General features: G+C 38.2%; 1 protein-coding gene across 2 annotated transcripts in view; it reads right to left on the bottom strand.

Annotated features, from left to right (window-relative positions):
• SREBF1 (sterol regulatory element binding transcription factor 1) overlaps positions 1–17,113 on the bottom strand; it is a 61,892-nt gene extending 44,779 nt beyond the window's left edge. For both annotated transcript variants that reach the window (XM_074208587.1, XM_074208586.1), the window contains exon 1: positions 16,855–17,113. In XM_074208587.1, the coding sequence (XP_074064688.1) occupies positions 16,855–16,951 (97 nt within the window). In that variant the 5' untranslated portion in view covers positions 16,952–17,113. The remainder of the gene's footprint in view (positions 1–16,854) is intronic.
• Positions 17,114–17,791: the final 678 nt, after the last annotated feature.

Here is a 17,791-nt window from a genome sequence, read left to right as displayed (position 1 = left end):
ACCTTAAATGTCTAGTAGATAAATCAATCTTCTACAAGTGCCTTAATTCTAGTGCCTTCCATCTGTTAATTATTTTCAATTTCTGTTATCTGTAGCTTTAGACCAATTAGAGTAGAATTAAAGAGTAGAAACTGGTTTTTGCCTTTTTTTGTTTCCCCATCCCCTCCCCAACCACAGGGCTCTGTGGCGCTTAATAAATGCTTACTCAGGGCAGCTATGTGGTGTAGTGGATAAAGCACCAGCCCTGGAGTCAGGAGTACCTGGGTTCAAATCCGACCTCAGACACTTAATAATCACCTAGCTGTGTGGCCTGGGGCAAGCCACTTAACCCCATTCGCCTTGGAAAAAAACCTAAAAAAATAAAAAATAAATAAATGCTTACTGATTTGACTGAAAAGAACAGGTGCTTTTTTTGGGAAAAAGCACCAGAAGACAATAGTTGCAAAATCGAGAATAATTCTATAGGGGAAAATATATGGATTTTCAGGAGAAAAAACATTCCAGTTGAGGAAATAAGAGATGGAAGGAATCTTTAAACAAACATAGGACACAAGGGGAGCCTAGAAAAGTAGTTATTTTAATGACTTGAAGTAGCTAAAATAAAGATAAGAGATTACATCTTAATTTAGGGGAAGAGACCACTGTCCCTTCAAAATCTAACAATTTTCAAGAGTCAAAGATATAGCAAAGAAAAAAAAGGTTGGACTTGGTGGAATTGTATGCTATTTTGTTGATTTAAGAGTAAAGGGGAAAAAAGGGGGGAAAATTTTTTAATTTTTAAAAAAGTAAAAATGTTTTAAAAAAGAGTAACGGAAAGGGAGGGAACAGGAATCTACTAGGGAAAAAAATGATGGAGAAGGAATTTATTTTTTCTTATTACTGAGACATGTCAGAAGACTATATAAGGCATCAGAGACCTGTTATAGAAAATACTATTTACATCCAGAGAAAAAAACTATGGTGTCTGAATGCAAAACAAAGCATATATGTTCACTTTTTACAACTTGCTTTATACATTTTCTTTCTTTCTCATGATTTTTCCTCCCTTAGTTCTAATTCTGCTTTCAAAACATCACTAATATGGAAATATGTTAAATATGATTATACATGTTGAACCTATATCAGAATGCTCACTGCTATGGGGAGGGGGGAAGGAAGGGAGAATTGTAGAAAAATGTGGAACTCAAAAGCTTACAAAAGGATAAATGTTGAAAATTATTTTTGCATGTAATTGGGGAAAAAAAAAAGACTATATAGGTATCATGTTGGGACCAGAGATTTTCATGAGCATCACCCTTATTTGAAGTAGAAGAATAAACACACATCTACAGATAAAGACAAAACATACTTCAGTAATAGAAGAGGAACTAACTTTAAAAGAGAAAAGAATGGTAAAACTCAGAAAATGAGGTCTGAATTTGACCTCAATCTAAGGAAGGATAAAGAACTAAGCTAAGACCAATATAATTTTAGATAATTAATGTTGACAAAAGGAGAAAAAAGTGATAATAGGATATGGTGGAAAGAACACACCTAACAATTATGATCATGAATGAGAATGGAATAAACACATCCATAAAATAAAGGAGAGTGGCAAAATGGATCAGAAAGTATAATTCAAAACATATATTGTTTATAAGAAATAAGCATGAGGGGTGGCTAGGTGGCGCAGTGGATAAAACACCGACCGGCCTTGGAGTCAGGAGTACCTGGGTTCAAATCCAGTCTCAGACACTTAATAATTACCTAGCTGTGTGGCCTTGGGCAAGCCACTTAACCCCATCTGCCTTGCAAAAAAAAAAAAGAGAGAGAGAGAGGGAGAGAAATAAGCATGAAACATAGAGATTCACATAGGTTTATTAAGGGGGTGAAATAGAACTATTATGTCACTCCTCTAAAGAAAAAATCAAGGGTGACAATAATGATCTTATATAAGGCAATAATAAAAATAGACATAGGAGATTAGGAGGGAAGCTACATAATACTTAAAAATATCATGGATAATGAAATCATATCAATAATAAATACACCCAAAGATACATGAATACATACAACAGACACACAGAGATGAATGAACTAAATGAAATAACATCTAAATATCTAACGGAAAAATTAACTGAACTAGAGAAAACCAGAAAAATAATAATTAATAATAAATTGGGGAAACTTAATGCACTCCTTACAGATTTAGATAAATCTAACCAAAAGATAAAGTTATGTGTGCACATATAGATGTACATATACAAATGTGTGTGTGTGTGTGTGTGTATGTATATATATATATATATATATATGGATAGAATTTTAGAAAAGTTAGATATGATAGATTTCAATGACTACTGAATGGGAATCATAAAGAATACACATATTTCTCAGTTGATTGTTATCTTTATCCATCACAGGAAATTAAAAAATCATCAACAAATGCAGAACAAAGAAATTAAGCACACCTTTTACTAACAATTTTAATAAATAAAGGATTTAGATTTAAATGGAAACTAAATAATACAACTCTAAATTTTATATATATATATATATTAATTACTGAAACAAGAGATCAAAGAAAAGGATAAAAATTAGACAACATATCAAAACATTTTTGGTATGAGCCAAAACAGTTCCTAGAGGAAATTTTATATCTCCATACACATGCATCAACAAAAAAAGGGGAGAATAAACTGAGAATGAAATTTTTTTGAAAATCACTATTAATTTTTTAAATCCTAAATTAAACGCAAAATAGAAATTCTGAAAGTAAAGCAGATCAACAAAATTGAAAATAAAAAAAGGAAGTGAGAAAAACTAGATTTTTTAAAAAAAGGACTGAGAACTAGGGCAGCTAGGTGGTGCAGTGGATGGAGCACTGGCCCTGGAGTCAGGAGTACCTGAGTTCAAATCCTACCCTAGACACTTAATAATTACCTAGCTGTGTGGCATTGGGCAAGCCACTTAATCCCACTGACTTGCAAAAAAAAAAAACCTAAAAAAAAGGACTGAGAACAAAGCTAATATTTTAAAAGAAATAGGTGAATACTTATAAACAACCCAATCTCAGAAAAAACAATTGAATTCTCCCCCCAAAAAACCTCCAAGTCCAAAAAAAGTACTAGTAAATTCTATAAAAGAAAGAGAAATAAAGTCTAATGCTATATGAATTATTAGAAAAAATGAGTAAAGATAAGATCTTACCAAATTTATATTTTAATGAAACAAAGATCTTACAACCAAATATGAGAGAAATAAAGCAGAGAGAAAATTACAGTCCAAAATCTCTAATGAATGTTACTGCAAAAACATTAAATAAAATATTAGGAAAGAGATTGCAAAAAAAAAATCAAAGGAGGAAATTATTAACATTTTATGATAAAAGATAAAATAAACAATTCTGATTTATATAGACTTGATAGGCTTGTGCAAAAGCAAAAATAAAGTTCAATTAGAAACAGGAGGAAAACAATTTGTAAATCATATTCATAGTAAATTTCTTTGGAAAGAGTATAATATCTAAGATATATAAAAAACTGACACAGTTATAAAAATAAAGAATAAGAGGGGCGGCTAGGTAGCACAGTGGATAGAGCACCAGTTATGGGGTCAGGAGTACCTGAGTTCAAATCCGACCTCAAACACTTAATAATTACTTAGCTGTGTGGCCTTGGGCAAGCCACTTAACCCCATTGCCTTGCAAAAACTATTAAAAAAAAAAGAATAAGCCATTTCCCACTATATAATTGGAAGTGTATGAACAGGCAACTTAAAAAAGATTATAACCAAAGCAATGGCAACCATGAAAAAAAATGGTCCAATTCACCAATAAAAATTAAAACGATTCTGGGGCATTGTCTTGCAGGTGCTGCTATCCCCATTTTACAGTTTTGGAAACAGGCAAACAAAAATTATGTGACTTGTACAGGATCATATAGCTAGTGCTAATTAATACCTAGTAACTATTAATATTATTAATCTGCAAAGTAGGAATAATAATAATAACATGTACCTACCAAAGTTAAGGTGAGGATTAAATGAGATAACATTTAAAGTCCTTTGTAAAACCTAAAAGCACTAAAATTCTAGTGATGATGATGATGATGTTTTCAAGACAGAAAATTCATATGTACATTGGAAAGACAGAAAGCTAAAAAGGATAGAAAGAGGGAGAAAATTGAAAAAGACAGGAGAAATAGAAAGATTGTACATTAGGAAAGTTGGAGACAGGAAAGTAAAAACAATGTTATGCACACAGAAGGCACTCAATATTGAACTGAGACTAACAGTGTATATCAAGGACACAACTGAAAGAAATGTTTTTTTAAACAGTACTGTTAACAGGGCTCCCCAGCTTTATCCTGTTCTCTCATTTTCTGAAAGAGGAAAATGAAGGAATCAAAGGGGGGGGGGGGGGCGGCGGCTAGGCTCCAAGTGACAAGTATTACCTCTGCCCCAATCCAGGGAGTGGTCAACTATCATAGAAAGAATCTGATAAACAATCAAGTGCAGCTGGTTGGAACTAATCTCCCTTAAGTTAAAGTCCATCTACAACCACCTGATAGCTGTTTCAGCAGGGGGAATGGGTCCTAGGCATTTGAATAAATTGGCAGAAAAAGGGAATAGGGAGGGACAGCTAGGTGGTGCACCGGCCCTGGAGTCAGGAGTACCTGGGTTCAAATCTGGCCTTAGACACTTAATAATTACCTAGCTGTGTGGCCTTGGGCAAGTCACTTAACCCCATTTGCCTTGCAAAAAGCCCCCCCCCAAAAAAAGGAATAGGGAGATTATCTAATAAATCCCATAAATTTAGGCAGTTTTAACACAAAGCAACAGAGATTCCATGATGGTGATGAATGATGAAAGTGTACAAAGTCAGTCAAAGAGAATGGCTTTGCACTTGGATGACTTAGATAGAGATGTGATAAGATCATAAGAAAACATATTTTGAATTTAATTTAATGATAAAAGTTGATAATTGATATGCAGGGTATGATTAGAAATATTGTTTAATTTGGTTACTTTGTTATTTGATTGCCTCTTCCTTTACTCCTTCCTTGTTGGTAAATTAAGTTGAACCCTGCAATTATCTGTTATTGATAGTAAAACAAAGGACTTTGTGAGGAAAAGTGAAATTTCTAGTTACTCAAATTGGTATACTAGTCTGGCTCAGAGTTATTTCAAAATCTGGGGTGGGGGCAGGTAGGTGCCTCAGTAGATAGAGCACCAATCCTGGCATTATTAGGACCTGAGTTCAAATCCAACTACATGACCCTGGACAAGTCACTTAACCCCCCAAATACCTTACAACCACCCCAAAAGCAAAATATAGACCAAGCCTTTAAGAAACACAGCTTTTGAAATGAAACCTATATAAATATATAACTAAAAATGACTGTATGACACAACTGTAATCTGAGAAGAATCTTAGTTTTTTAATGTTACTTTGTTAAGAACCTAAAAGCATAAACCAGAAAAAATATGAGAATAAAAAATGGGGGAAAAAAGTAAGAGCCCATTCTCTTGATCAGTGATTAAAAAAGGCCTATGCCCAGAATCTGGGACAAAGAAGTAGTAGAAAGTCCTTGGCAATGCCTAATAAAGTCGTGACCTTTGAAAGCATGAACTGTCAGAAGAGGTGTAAGACCTCGAGCCTCAATAAGGTTTAACAATGCATAAAATTCATTTCTAAGAATGAGATACAGCTAGGGAGTAAAAAAAACAGAAGAGAGGAAAGAGCTGAAAACTGAAAAACAAAGGAAATTCCATCTCAAAGGGACCAAAACTTGGGTTTTGTTCTTTTCTTTCTGACCCCTCCTTCATGGATTCCCCCACCATAAAATTTTTGCTCTTCAGTCTTTTCAGAAATTCCATTTGTGATTTTTCTTGGCAAAAATATTGGAGTGACTTGCCATTTCCTTTTCCAGATCATTTTACAGATGAGGAAACTGAGATAAACAGGGTTAAATGACTTGTCCAACATCTTAGTATGTGTCAGAGGCCATATTTGAACTCAGGTTTTCCTGAGTTTTCAGGTTTTCAATGCATCATCTACTTATCCTTGTCTTGAAATTATTTTGAAGTATTTTTAAAATTTACATATATATATGTATATATATATATATATATATATATGAAGAAAAATGCCATATTAAATGAAGAAAAGAATCAATCCAGGAAAAATTAGTTCTCAACTCTGAGAAGCACCTGCTATGTGAGTCTAGGTAAATCACTTAACCTCTGTGACTTAAGATGGAAAGAATGTGCTGATATGCGCTGGTAAAGGGATTTTTCTCACTTAAGAGTTCCCTAGACCAATGGAATCAAAAAACCAGTTCCAATTCCTATCATGCTGTATACTCCTAGTATATAACCTTTTTTCAGGACGGGAACTGTTTTGTTCTGCTAATCTTAGTATACCCAACACTTAGCAGGTGTTTAAAGTTGTGGAACTGAATTGTAAATTTAGCTTTTCTCACTCAACTCACTGGAGGATTCCAAGTCTAGGATTTGGAATCCACTGTCACAAATATGTCTAAAGAAGAGAACAATGACCATGGTCATTTTGCTCTCTTGCAGCCTTCTCAGTCTCCCTCTCCTAGATACTCTTGTTATGTTGTTGATCATTGTGTCTGACTTTTCATGACCATATTTGGGGTTTTTGTGGCAAAGACACCTGTTCCTTCCCATTGAGTTTTACAGATGAAGAAACTAAGGCAAACAGGGTTAAATACCTTGCCCAGAATCACATAGCTAGTAAAGATTTGGGGCTGGAATTCAATTCAACCAGCACTTATTAATGACCAATTGAATATTAGAGACTTATTCTAGCTGCTAAGGACACAAAGAGAAAAATAAAAGAGGTCCTGGCCCTTAAGGAACTTTAAATCTCATTGTCACAGACCTTGAAAAATTAAACTTAATACAAAGCAATAACATATCAGAAAGCAAATGCATAACCAGGAAGAGTTCCCATATTAAAACATTGCTTTTGTGGGTGGCAGGGTCAAAGCTACAATCCATTTTCATCCAACTGATCCCAAAGTGAGGAGAAGTGAATGTGGGGGGAAAAAATTAAGAGATTATCTTTCAAAAAAAAAAGAGAGATTATCATTCTATTTGAGTCTCAGGGATGGATTTGCCCTTAACCATCAATACTTAGTCACCTTTAAAAATATAACCTACATTTGTTGGTGCTGAGTTTCTCTCAAGTTTTATGGTTGCCTTTTGTCTTTTTATCACAGGTTTTACCCACCCCAGTCTGAACTCTTCCTTGTAACAGAGAAAAAAAAAACTGCATGAAAATAGAATAGAAAGAGACCAAGACTGAGAATGTGTAGAATGTTCAGTGTACTTCCTTGCCATGAGGAAAGAAGCACATACCTCATAATCTCATCTCTGGAACTCCATTTTTTTTTTCCCATTAGTCAGAGACTATAAATTCAAATTTCATGTACACTGGATAGTCAGTGTATAGACTAATCTCTTAGACTTGCTCATTTCATTCTACATTGGTTCTTACAAGTTTTCCTACATTTCTCTAAATTCAAATTATTGCTGCAAAATAATATTCCATTATATTCCTACAAGTTTTCTCTGACATTTCCAAGTCAATGAGTATTCACTTTGTTTCCAGTTCTTCATTATCAGAGACTTATTGCTGTTGATATTTTGATATATACCAAACCTTTATTTGTGACTATGACTTCCTTGAGGTATATGTGCAACAGTGGGATTAATAAATCCCAGAATATGGACAGTATAGTCACATTTTGAGGGAAATTTCATACTGAAATCCAGAACAACTGAATCATTTCAATATGTTAATTTTTTATGGTTCTTCCAACATTGACTTTTCCCTATCTTATCTCTGTCAACTTGCATGGAGACAAGGCTTAAAACTTGATTAAATAATTTTTTTTAATCTTACTACTTAGTAACTCAGAATGTTTTCATGGAGTCATTTATAGTTTTCAAATCTTTTGAAAACTGTTCATATCCTTTGATTAGTTTCCTCTTAGGGAATGGATTGTCATGGTATGCCAATTCCTTGTATATATTGGGCAACAGAATTTCCTTAGTTATATTTTATGCAAGTATTTCCCCTCCTCAACTGTTTTGTTTTTGTTGTTTTCATTGATTTTATTCATACAATAGCTTTAACTGAATGGACACAAAATTCTGTCTTTTGTGATTATAATTTATTTTATCTTTTATGCTTCTATCTACCCCTTGTTCTAGTAAGAGATAATTGCCAGTTACATTGATTTTGTTCTCATCTAATTTTTTATAACCTTTTATAATATAATCTTTTATATTTAGTTGGATATCCATCGAGCTTATTGTATGTGGTGTAAGATATCTAATTTCTGAGCTTAATTTCCGATAATCTGCTTTTCATTTTTTCCCAGGAGTTCTTGTTAAAAGGGAAGTTTATATAATATGGAAATGTGTACATGTATGCCCTCTATCCAATTATTTAGTAACCTAGAATGGGAAGGAGAAAACTTGCAAAAATGAATGTTGAAAATTATCATTACATAGAACTGGAAAAATAAGTAATTGATGAATATTTTTTAAAAGGTAGTTTATATTCTTGGATTTATGAAATACTAGATTACCATTCTCAACTGCTTCTTTTTATTGCTTCTCTAGTTTGCTACACTGATTTACTTTTCTTTTTAGCATCAAATAATCTAATTTAATTTTATTATTTTTATTTTCAGTTCCAAATTCTCTCTCCACTTCCTTTCCCACTCAATGGGAAGGCAAGAAATATAATACCCATTATATATATATATATATTATATATATATTATTATATATATATATATGTGTTCATGAAACACATATTTTCACAAATACTGCACAAAAAAATTAAAATAAAGCGAAATGCTTTGATCTACACTCAGAGTTTACCAGTTCTCACTCTAGAGGTGGACAGCATTTTTACATGCGTCCTTTGGAACTGTTGTAACCCCAAAATATTTTGGTGACTACTTTATTTTATTTTTTTTAAAGGATATAGTTTTACTTTTATCAAGTTATCTTTTTTTTTGTTTGTTTTAGGTTTTTGCAAGGCAAATGGGGTTAAGTGGCTTGCCCAAGGCCACACAGCTAGCTAGGTAATTATTGAGTGTCTGAGACCAGATTTGAACCCAGGTACTCCTGACTCCAGGGCAGGTGCTTTATCCACTGCGCCACCTAGCTGCCCCAGGTGACTACTTTAGATAGATTGTGGTGCACGACCCACTTGTGAGACAGATGGGTCAAAGACTCAATCAGATGCTATAAAAAAGAGATGGGATTTTGATTACATTAAGTCAAAAGGTTTTCGCCCAAATAAAACTAATGCTGCCAAGATTAGAAGGAAAACAAACAGAAAGTTGGGAAACAATTTTCAAAGCTAGGGGTACTGATAAAAGTCTCATTTCTAAAATATATAGAGAATTGAATCAAATTTATAAGGTTACATATCATTCCTCAATTGATAAATGGACAAAGAATATGAAGAGGCATTTTTCAAATGAAGAGATTAGAACTATATATAATCAAATGAAAAAATGCTCCAAATCATTATTGATTAGAGAAATGCAAATTAAAACAACTATGAGGTACCATCTCACATCTATCAGATTGACTGAAATGACAAAAGGAAAACAATCAATGTTGGAAAGGTTGTGGAAGGATTGGGACATTAATGCATTATTGGTGGAGTTGTGAACTAATCCAATCATTCTGGAGAGCAATATGCCCAAAGTGCAATAAAACTGATCACACCCTTTGATGCAGCAATACCAAAACTAAGCCTATATCCAGAAGACATCATAAAAAAATAGGAAAAGTCTCACATGTTCCAAAATACTCATAGCAATTCTTTTGTAGTGGCAAAGAATTGGAAATCAAGGGGACGCCCATCAATTGGGGAATGGTTGAAACAAGTTATAGAGTTCTATTGATCTATTTTTTTTATTTTAAATTTATTTTCATCCATTTGTACATGCATACTTCCAAGTTATAAAATTTCCCTCCATCCTCCCTTCCCACTCCCCTCCCCTCAGCAGGGAATAGTCACGTTAACATTTTACATACATATGTTGCTAAACATATTTACAAATTAGTAATTTTTGGCATGAAGAATTAGGATTAAGGGAAAGAGATACATAAGAGAGAATTTTTATAAAGTGTTTGTTTTGTTTTGTTTTTCTTCCTCTGGTTGGGGAGAATATAGTCCATAACCAGTCAAATACAGCTGTCCTAGCTCTCTGGACTGGCTTCCATCATGTTTGTTCATCTCATAATGTTGTTGATGTGTACATTGTTCTCGTGACTCTATTCCTTTTACTCAGCATCAGATCCCATAAGGCATTCCATGCTTCTCTAAAGTCTGACCATTTATGGTTTCTTATAGAATGATAATATTCCATAGTATTTATGTATCATAACTTGTTAAGCCATTCCCCAATTGATGGGCATCCCCTCAATTTCCAGTTATATATATATATATATATATATATATATATATATATATATATATATGTATATATACATATATATACATATATATATACACATACATATATAATATATGTATATTATATCTATAAATATTTATAATGTAGATCTCTATAATATGGATCATTCATGATCTATGAATGGTCAGACTCTAGAAAGCATGGAAAGAATTACATGAATTAATACTGAGCAAAGCAAGCAGAGCCAACATTACACACATTAACAACATTGTGGATTGATCAACTATGATGGATGTAGCTCTACTCTGCAGTTCAGAGACCTAGGACAACCAAGGGAGACTTGTTATGGACAATGCCATCCACCTCCAGATGAAGTTGGGGGTGGGGAACGGACAAAATACCCTAGAATTTGAGCATTATGTCACTTTTATAAAATTTCTCTTATGATTTTTCTTCCTATCCCATGGTTTTCTTTCTCTTCTTTTAGTCCTAATTCCTCATACACAAAAGAACTAATATATATATATATATAAACATGTCAAACACAAATGTACATGTACAATATTCACTAGACTGTTCGCTGCTGAGAGGAGGAAGCGGGAAGGGAGAGAAGAAAATTGTGTAATATAAATAGGCAAATGGATGGATGTTGAAAAACTTTCATAACATAGAATTGGAAAAATGAAATATCAATAAAAAAAGAAATGGGAGTCCATAACTTAAATTTTAATCAGAATGTTTTCTGATTAAATAACAACAGAATATAGTATAATAGAACTAAATGGTAAAATCATCTCTGACTCAGTCACAGGATAGGCAGAACAATTTCGCAGGTTTCCAAGTTCCATTATTGCTACTTGAAGTGACCATTCAGTGATTTCAGGATGACAACGTGGAAGCATCCTGACCTACCATGACCCAGTTGATTTGGGAGCAAAGGTAAGAGAGATCATCAATGTCTCCTCTGAACACCAGAGCCAAGAGCAGCTAAAGGGAAGAGAAAGAGATAAATTCCCTGGACTGGTGTGCCTGAGACTATATAAAGATCCTTTAACCTGGAAAAAATTATCAGTAGTCAGATGGCCCTTTGGCCTGGTGGGATGGCAAGGCTTCTGAAGCAGGGGCAGCCCTGTCAGTCACCCTGAAGTGATTGCTACTGATTCTCCTCCTCACCTTGGATCAACCTACAGAATTGTTTGCCCACATTGGGTTCCAGCCAAGCCAAGCAGTTGAAAGCAAAACAAAATCTGTCAATAGGTAAAGGTAACTCTTGGGCAAGAGGTTAAAGCCAGACCTTCTCTCCACCTCAACATCCACCCTACCCACTCAGGTATGAATGGGTTGCTGAGCTCTGTAGCTTAAACTCATTGGAAATAGTACAAGGCCACCACTGCCTTTCTCTAGCTATCTAGAGGTAATAACCTCTATTTAAAACAATTGTCCCTTGTTTTCTGTAAACTCAGGTGAAAAGCTAGATAAGCTTATAAGATTATAAAATGGTAGCACAGTGGATAGAGTTCCAGGTCTGGAGTTAGGAAGATTCATCTTCCTGAGTTCAAATCCAGTTTCAGATGCTCACAAGTTGTGTGACCCTGGACAAGTCACTTAAGGTTATCTCAGTTTCCTTATCTTTAAAATGAACTGGTGAAGGAAATGGCAGACCATTCCAATATCTTTGTCAAGAAAACCCCAAATGGGGTCATGAAGAATGAGATAGGGTTGGAAATGACTGAATAACATTAATTTCATCAAATTATTCTTCTTGTCAATGGATTCATAGAATCATAAGATGTTCATGATATTTATATGCATATTGTTTATTTTATTTATAGAATTTATTTTTGTATATTATTTATATTTATAATTTACTTACATGCTATCAATTATTACATTTATGGAATCTATTTATTATATTTATAGCATTTACTTATTTTTTTAGCATTCCAGAGTGTGAATGTTCACACAGTAAATCTACTACTTGGCTCTCATGAGCCATTAGAGCAGACTCTTGAATACCACTGGATAGGAACTTGAAATAAAATATTGTCTGCATGACAAAAGAGAAGTGGATATATTCTAGACATGTTTTAGAAGTATCAAAGTCAAGATCTGGCAACTGAGTGGATATGTGGGGTGAATGAGATTGAGACATTGAGGATAATATTAAAATTGTGAACTTGTGGGCTTAGAAAAATGATGGAGCCTTTGACAGAAATAGGGAAATTTGGGGAGAAAGATAATGATTCTGGTTTTGAACAGGTTGAATTGAATACACATCCTGAATATCCACAGGGAAATGTCTCATAGGTGATGTAGGACTGAAACTTAGCAGAGACTAAACCTGGACCTAGGAACTGGGAGTCACCAACCTAGGGATTAATGGAACCCAAGAGAGTTGAAGGAGGTCACTGAGAAATCTCAGTGTAGAGAACCTCTAGAACTTTTGTCTCCTCATGTCTTTCTTTTCTTCTTTCTCCTCTTTTCACTTTTTTCTTTTCTCCTCACTTTTTTTCATCACACAATCTCACCCAGGATTCCTTCAAATATCAAGTGTTCTCTATACACTTAAGAATGTCTGATTTATAAAAATTTCCTTCATATCTTATCTAGAGTTTACCTCATCAACAAACAACTTCTAGGAGACTAATCTAGAAGTCACACCCATCTCTTCTCCATTCTATTCACCCTGCCCCACCCCCACCCCCACCAGTGGGCCCTTCCCAGAAACTTGACATCCTCTCAGGCTATCTTCTGGTTTTCATATTCTCCTCCAAGACCAACTTTTAAAGGAGTAACGCATTCTCTAGCCTTCCCCTTTCCCTCCACCCACTTATTGCTCAACCCCTTTGAAATTCAGCTTCATTCTGTCCATTTTGCAGCTCCCCTCTCCAAGGTTATCTAACATCTTCCTAATTTTTTTCTCCCACCCTATCAAGCCTTGCCCCAGTAGATCACTCCCTTCTTCTAAATGTTCTCTTTTCCCACTTGGATTCCAGAGATGTTAGGTTCTCATACTTCTTCCCAAACAAACCTCTCTAATCATTCCTCTATACCTTTTGCCAGTTCCTCCTTAAATGTGCAGAACTGAGTCCTCAGTCCTTTCCTCTCTTCCTGGATGCTTTCATCATCTCCATGGTTTCAACTTTAATCTCTATGTCAATGACTCTCACGTTAATCAATCAAGTAAGCAAGCAATAGAAATTTATTAAGCAGACACTATGTCACTGACCTAGCACTAGTACTTTATCTCAACAAGTCATCCTTATCCTCAAACCAGCTCCTCCCCCAACTATTCTAGTTTGGTCCATGGCATCAGTTCTTGCTACCTGTGGTGACAACCTCAGAGTCATACTGTACTCTTCTTTCTCTCATTCTCCTGCTGTCTGGGATAATAGAAAACGCACCATATTTAGAGTCAAGAATCCTGGGTTCCTGATGTTGAGTGAAGTGAGCAGAACCAGAAAAACATTGTATGCATTAACAGCAACATTGTGTGATAACTATGATAGACTTGTTCATCTCAGCAGAACAATAATCAAAGAGAATTCTAAAAGACTTGTGTTAGAAAATACCATCCACATCAGAGAAGGAACTATGGAGTCTGATTGTAGACCAAAACCTTACTATTTTCAATTTTCTAAATTTGTTTTACGGATTATGTTCCCCCCATCTGTTTTTTTTTCTTTTTTGTTCTGATTCTTCTTTCACAACATGATTAATATGGTAATATGTTTAACATAGTTATAATGTATAAACTACATTAGATTGCTCTCTGTCAGGGGGATGAGAGAGAGAAAGAAAAATGTGAAGCTCAAAACCAGTGAATAGAGTATTGTCCCTTTAGTCAGGAGGACCTGAGTTCAAATCCAGCTTCAGATACATAATACTTAACTGTGTGACCTTGGGCAAGTCACATAACCCCACTGCCTTGCCAAAAAAATAAACCCAAAAATGATTGTTGAAAATTATCTCTGCATGAAGCTGGAAAAATAAGTAAATAGATTTTTAAAAAAAGAATTCTGGTTGAAATCCTGGCTCTGCTAATTTCCTGGGTGACCTCAGACAAGTTATGAAGTCTCTGGACCTTAGTTTCCTCTTTTGTAAAATATAGGGCTTGACCAGTTGAGCTCTCAGATCCCTTAAATTCCAGTTCCAACTCTGGTCCATTCTGCCTCCTATAAACTTCTCTCATCATCTGTCTTCAGCTCTTCAATTCCACAGCCACTATCCCAGACCAAATTGTCATCTCTTCTCACCTTGATTACTGTAATAGCCTCTCAGCTACTCCTGTTATCAGTTTATCTTCTTTCTATTCTTCATACCAGTGCTATATTCTTAGAGAAGCTAGGTGGCTCAGTAGATGGAGCATTCCTCTTCCTGAATTCTAATCCAGCTTCAGACACTAACTGTGTGACCCTGGCCAAATCACTTTACCCTGTTTGCCTCAATTCTTATCTATAAAATAAACTGGAAAAGGAAATGGAAAATGTTGAAGTATCTTTGTCAAGAAAATCCCAAATGACATCAGGAAGAGTTGGAAAAGACACCATACCACATAATTATATCACATCTCTACTCAAAAATCTTCACTGCCTCCTCACAGCCTGTCAGATCCATTAGAAACTCCTGAAGAGTGGGGGAAGTGTCAAATATTATTATTTGAATAACTAATGGGTTTGTTCATTCCACTGGTCTCCAGCATGCTGGGTGGGTCCATTGAGGAATTTTCAGGACACAGAACTAGAGGCAACTTAGTGTTGCAATAGATAGAACTCTGGGATTGCAATCAGGAAAAACTGAGTTTCAATTCAGCCACAGACACTTACTAGTTTGTGTGACTTTGGACAACTCATTTACCTGTTTGTCTCAGTTTTCCTATCTGTAAAATGAGTATAATAATAAAAGCCCCTCTTTCCAAGGCTTGCTGTGAGCAGCCAAAGAGATACCATTTGGCCTGGTACACAGTGGAAACTATACAAATACTATTGCTATTATTAATTATTATAATAACAGAATAGGCAGGCAGGGAAGCTGTGAGGATCCAATGAGATGTGATTTGGCCTGAAATATAGTAGAAGCTATATAAGTACTATTGCAATTATTATTTATTTATTATTACAACAGAATGGGTAGGCAGGGGTGCTATGAGGATCCAATGAGATACTATTTGACCTGATACATAGTAGGAGTAATAATATTGTTATTATTAGCTTTTATTATTATAACAGAGTGGGCAGGCAGGGATGATGTAAGGATCCTAGGAGACACTATTTGGCCTGATACATAATAGGAGCTATATAAATAATACTGTTATTATTAGTTTCCTGTTATTATAACAGAATGGGCAGGCAGGGATGCTGTGAGGATCCAATATCATCCCAGTTGGCCTGATACATAGTAGGAGCTATGTAATGACTATTGTTATTATTAGAGATGGGCAGACAGGGATGTCAGTATATCTGTATATCCTTTCCTTGGCTATAAACTCCAAGAGAATGAGGCCCTCTCTAATCTAATTAAGAAGCAGGGAGGCTGGACTGTAGCTATTGTTCAGTTTCCTCTTCTCTACATGACCCCGCTGGGGTTTTCTTGGCAAAGGTAGTGGAGTGGTTGGCTATTTCCTTCTCCAACTCATTTTGAAGATGACAAACTGGGGCATTTCAGTGACTTGCCCAGGGTCACCCAGTTCATAAGAGTCTGAGGCTGGATTCGAACTTGGCTCTTGCTGACCGCAGACCTCCACCTAGCAGTTAGGTACTGATGCTGTGTGGCCTCACCTGTTTCTCCGTGCCACCCCCCATGCACAGAACGCTGTGTACCCTGACGTTTTCAGGCTGTAGACCTTACGTAAAGCTTGCGGTTGAATGAATGAATGAGTCTTCTGGAACAGGGGCGGTCTCTCACCAGCATCCTGCACCCTCATCTATAGCACCCCGACGCCTCAGCCCCCCAATTTAGGAAGGAAAGGTAAGAGGGCCGGCTTGCTCCCGCGGGTCCTTGGCCGAGTCCCGCTTCGGGCCTCGGTTTCTGGCCACCAAGTGGCAGGGCCGTCCTCCGGGTGCCCGGAGAAGGTCCCAGGGAGGCAAGCCCCCCCCCCGCCCCCCCAGGCTTATCTTCCAGGTCCACGTGGACGGCGGGGGCCGGGCACCTCCAAAGGGCAGGGTGGGGGCGGGGCGCGGAGTCTGGAGCCTCGGCCCCGCCCCGCCCCGCCCCGCCCCGCGGAACCCGGCCGCCCAGGGAATGACCGGGAGTAACCTCGCGCCGAAGCTGACGTCACGAGCTCCAGGGCCCTCGGGGACAGCGGGTCTGGGGGGGGCCCAGACGGCAGCGCGCGCGGCCGCAGATGTCAACACGCACGCACGCGCCCTCGACGGCCGCCCGGGTGCGGACCCACCTTCGATGTCGCTGAGCAGCGCCGAGTCGATGTCGCTGGCCTCGCCCAGGCCCAGGGAGGGGTCCAGGGCCGCCTCGTCGAAGGCCAGGCCGCTCATCTCGGCAGCTGGGGGCCCGCCGGCCCCGCCGCGCCCGTGCCCCGCCGCCGCCGCTCAGCGCCGCGCCATGGACCGGGCCGAGCAGCCGCCGCGCGCCCCGACCGCTCCCGAGCCCGCCTCGCCCGGATCCTGAAACAAAGTTAGTGCCAGGGCCGCCCCGCGCCCGCCCCCGGCGCCGTGCCCGCTAAAAGTTAGTCTCTTCGGGGGGAAGGGCGGGCGCGGGCGCGGGGCGGGGCCTCGGCCCGCGTGGCCCCGCCCCGCCCTCCGCCTTGAGTGACAGCCCGGCCCGGGCCGCGGGAGAGGGGCCGGGCCGCCCAGTCCGCGTGGGCCACCACGTGGCGCCGGGGGCCGGACCCCGGGGCGCGGCCGCGGCACGTGGCGCCCGGCTGAGGACTCGCGGGGCCCCTCCAGCCCCCCGGGAAGCCCCGGAGTGGCGGAGACCCCGGACGGCGGGCCGACTCCGGGAACCCGGGCAGCCGGCCCTCCGCAGCCCAGCCCAGGTGGGCAGCCCTGCCCTGCGCTGGCCGATCCGCACGCTGGCCCCGTCCCCGCCCCGCCCCGCCTCGCCCGCCAACTCCACCTGCCGCCCCGAGGTCCGGGCCGGCGCTCTCAGACCGCCATCCGGCACCTTCACAGTCATACTGCGAAGCTATCGATTTATTAAAATCAATCATACTGAGAAGCTAGTGATTTACTAAAATGAGCCTCCCTTCCCCGACTACTTATTCGTGTGAGGCCGGATTTGCTTCAGATATGAAGAACAAACCAACATGCCTCATTCACGACAGAGCTGATGAAAATCCTCCTGTCTTCTAGGTAAACCACAAGTTAAAGGGTTAT

Source organism: Macrotis lagotis, chromosome X (genome assembly GCF_037893015.1).
Source record: "Macrotis lagotis isolate mMagLag1 chromosome X, bilby.v1.9.chrom.fasta, whole genome shotgun sequence".
Lineage (NCBI taxonomy): Eukaryota > Metazoa > Chordata > Mammalia > Peramelemorphia > Peramelidae > Macrotis > Macrotis lagotis.
This window is presented reverse-complemented; position numbering and strand designations above follow the sequence as displayed.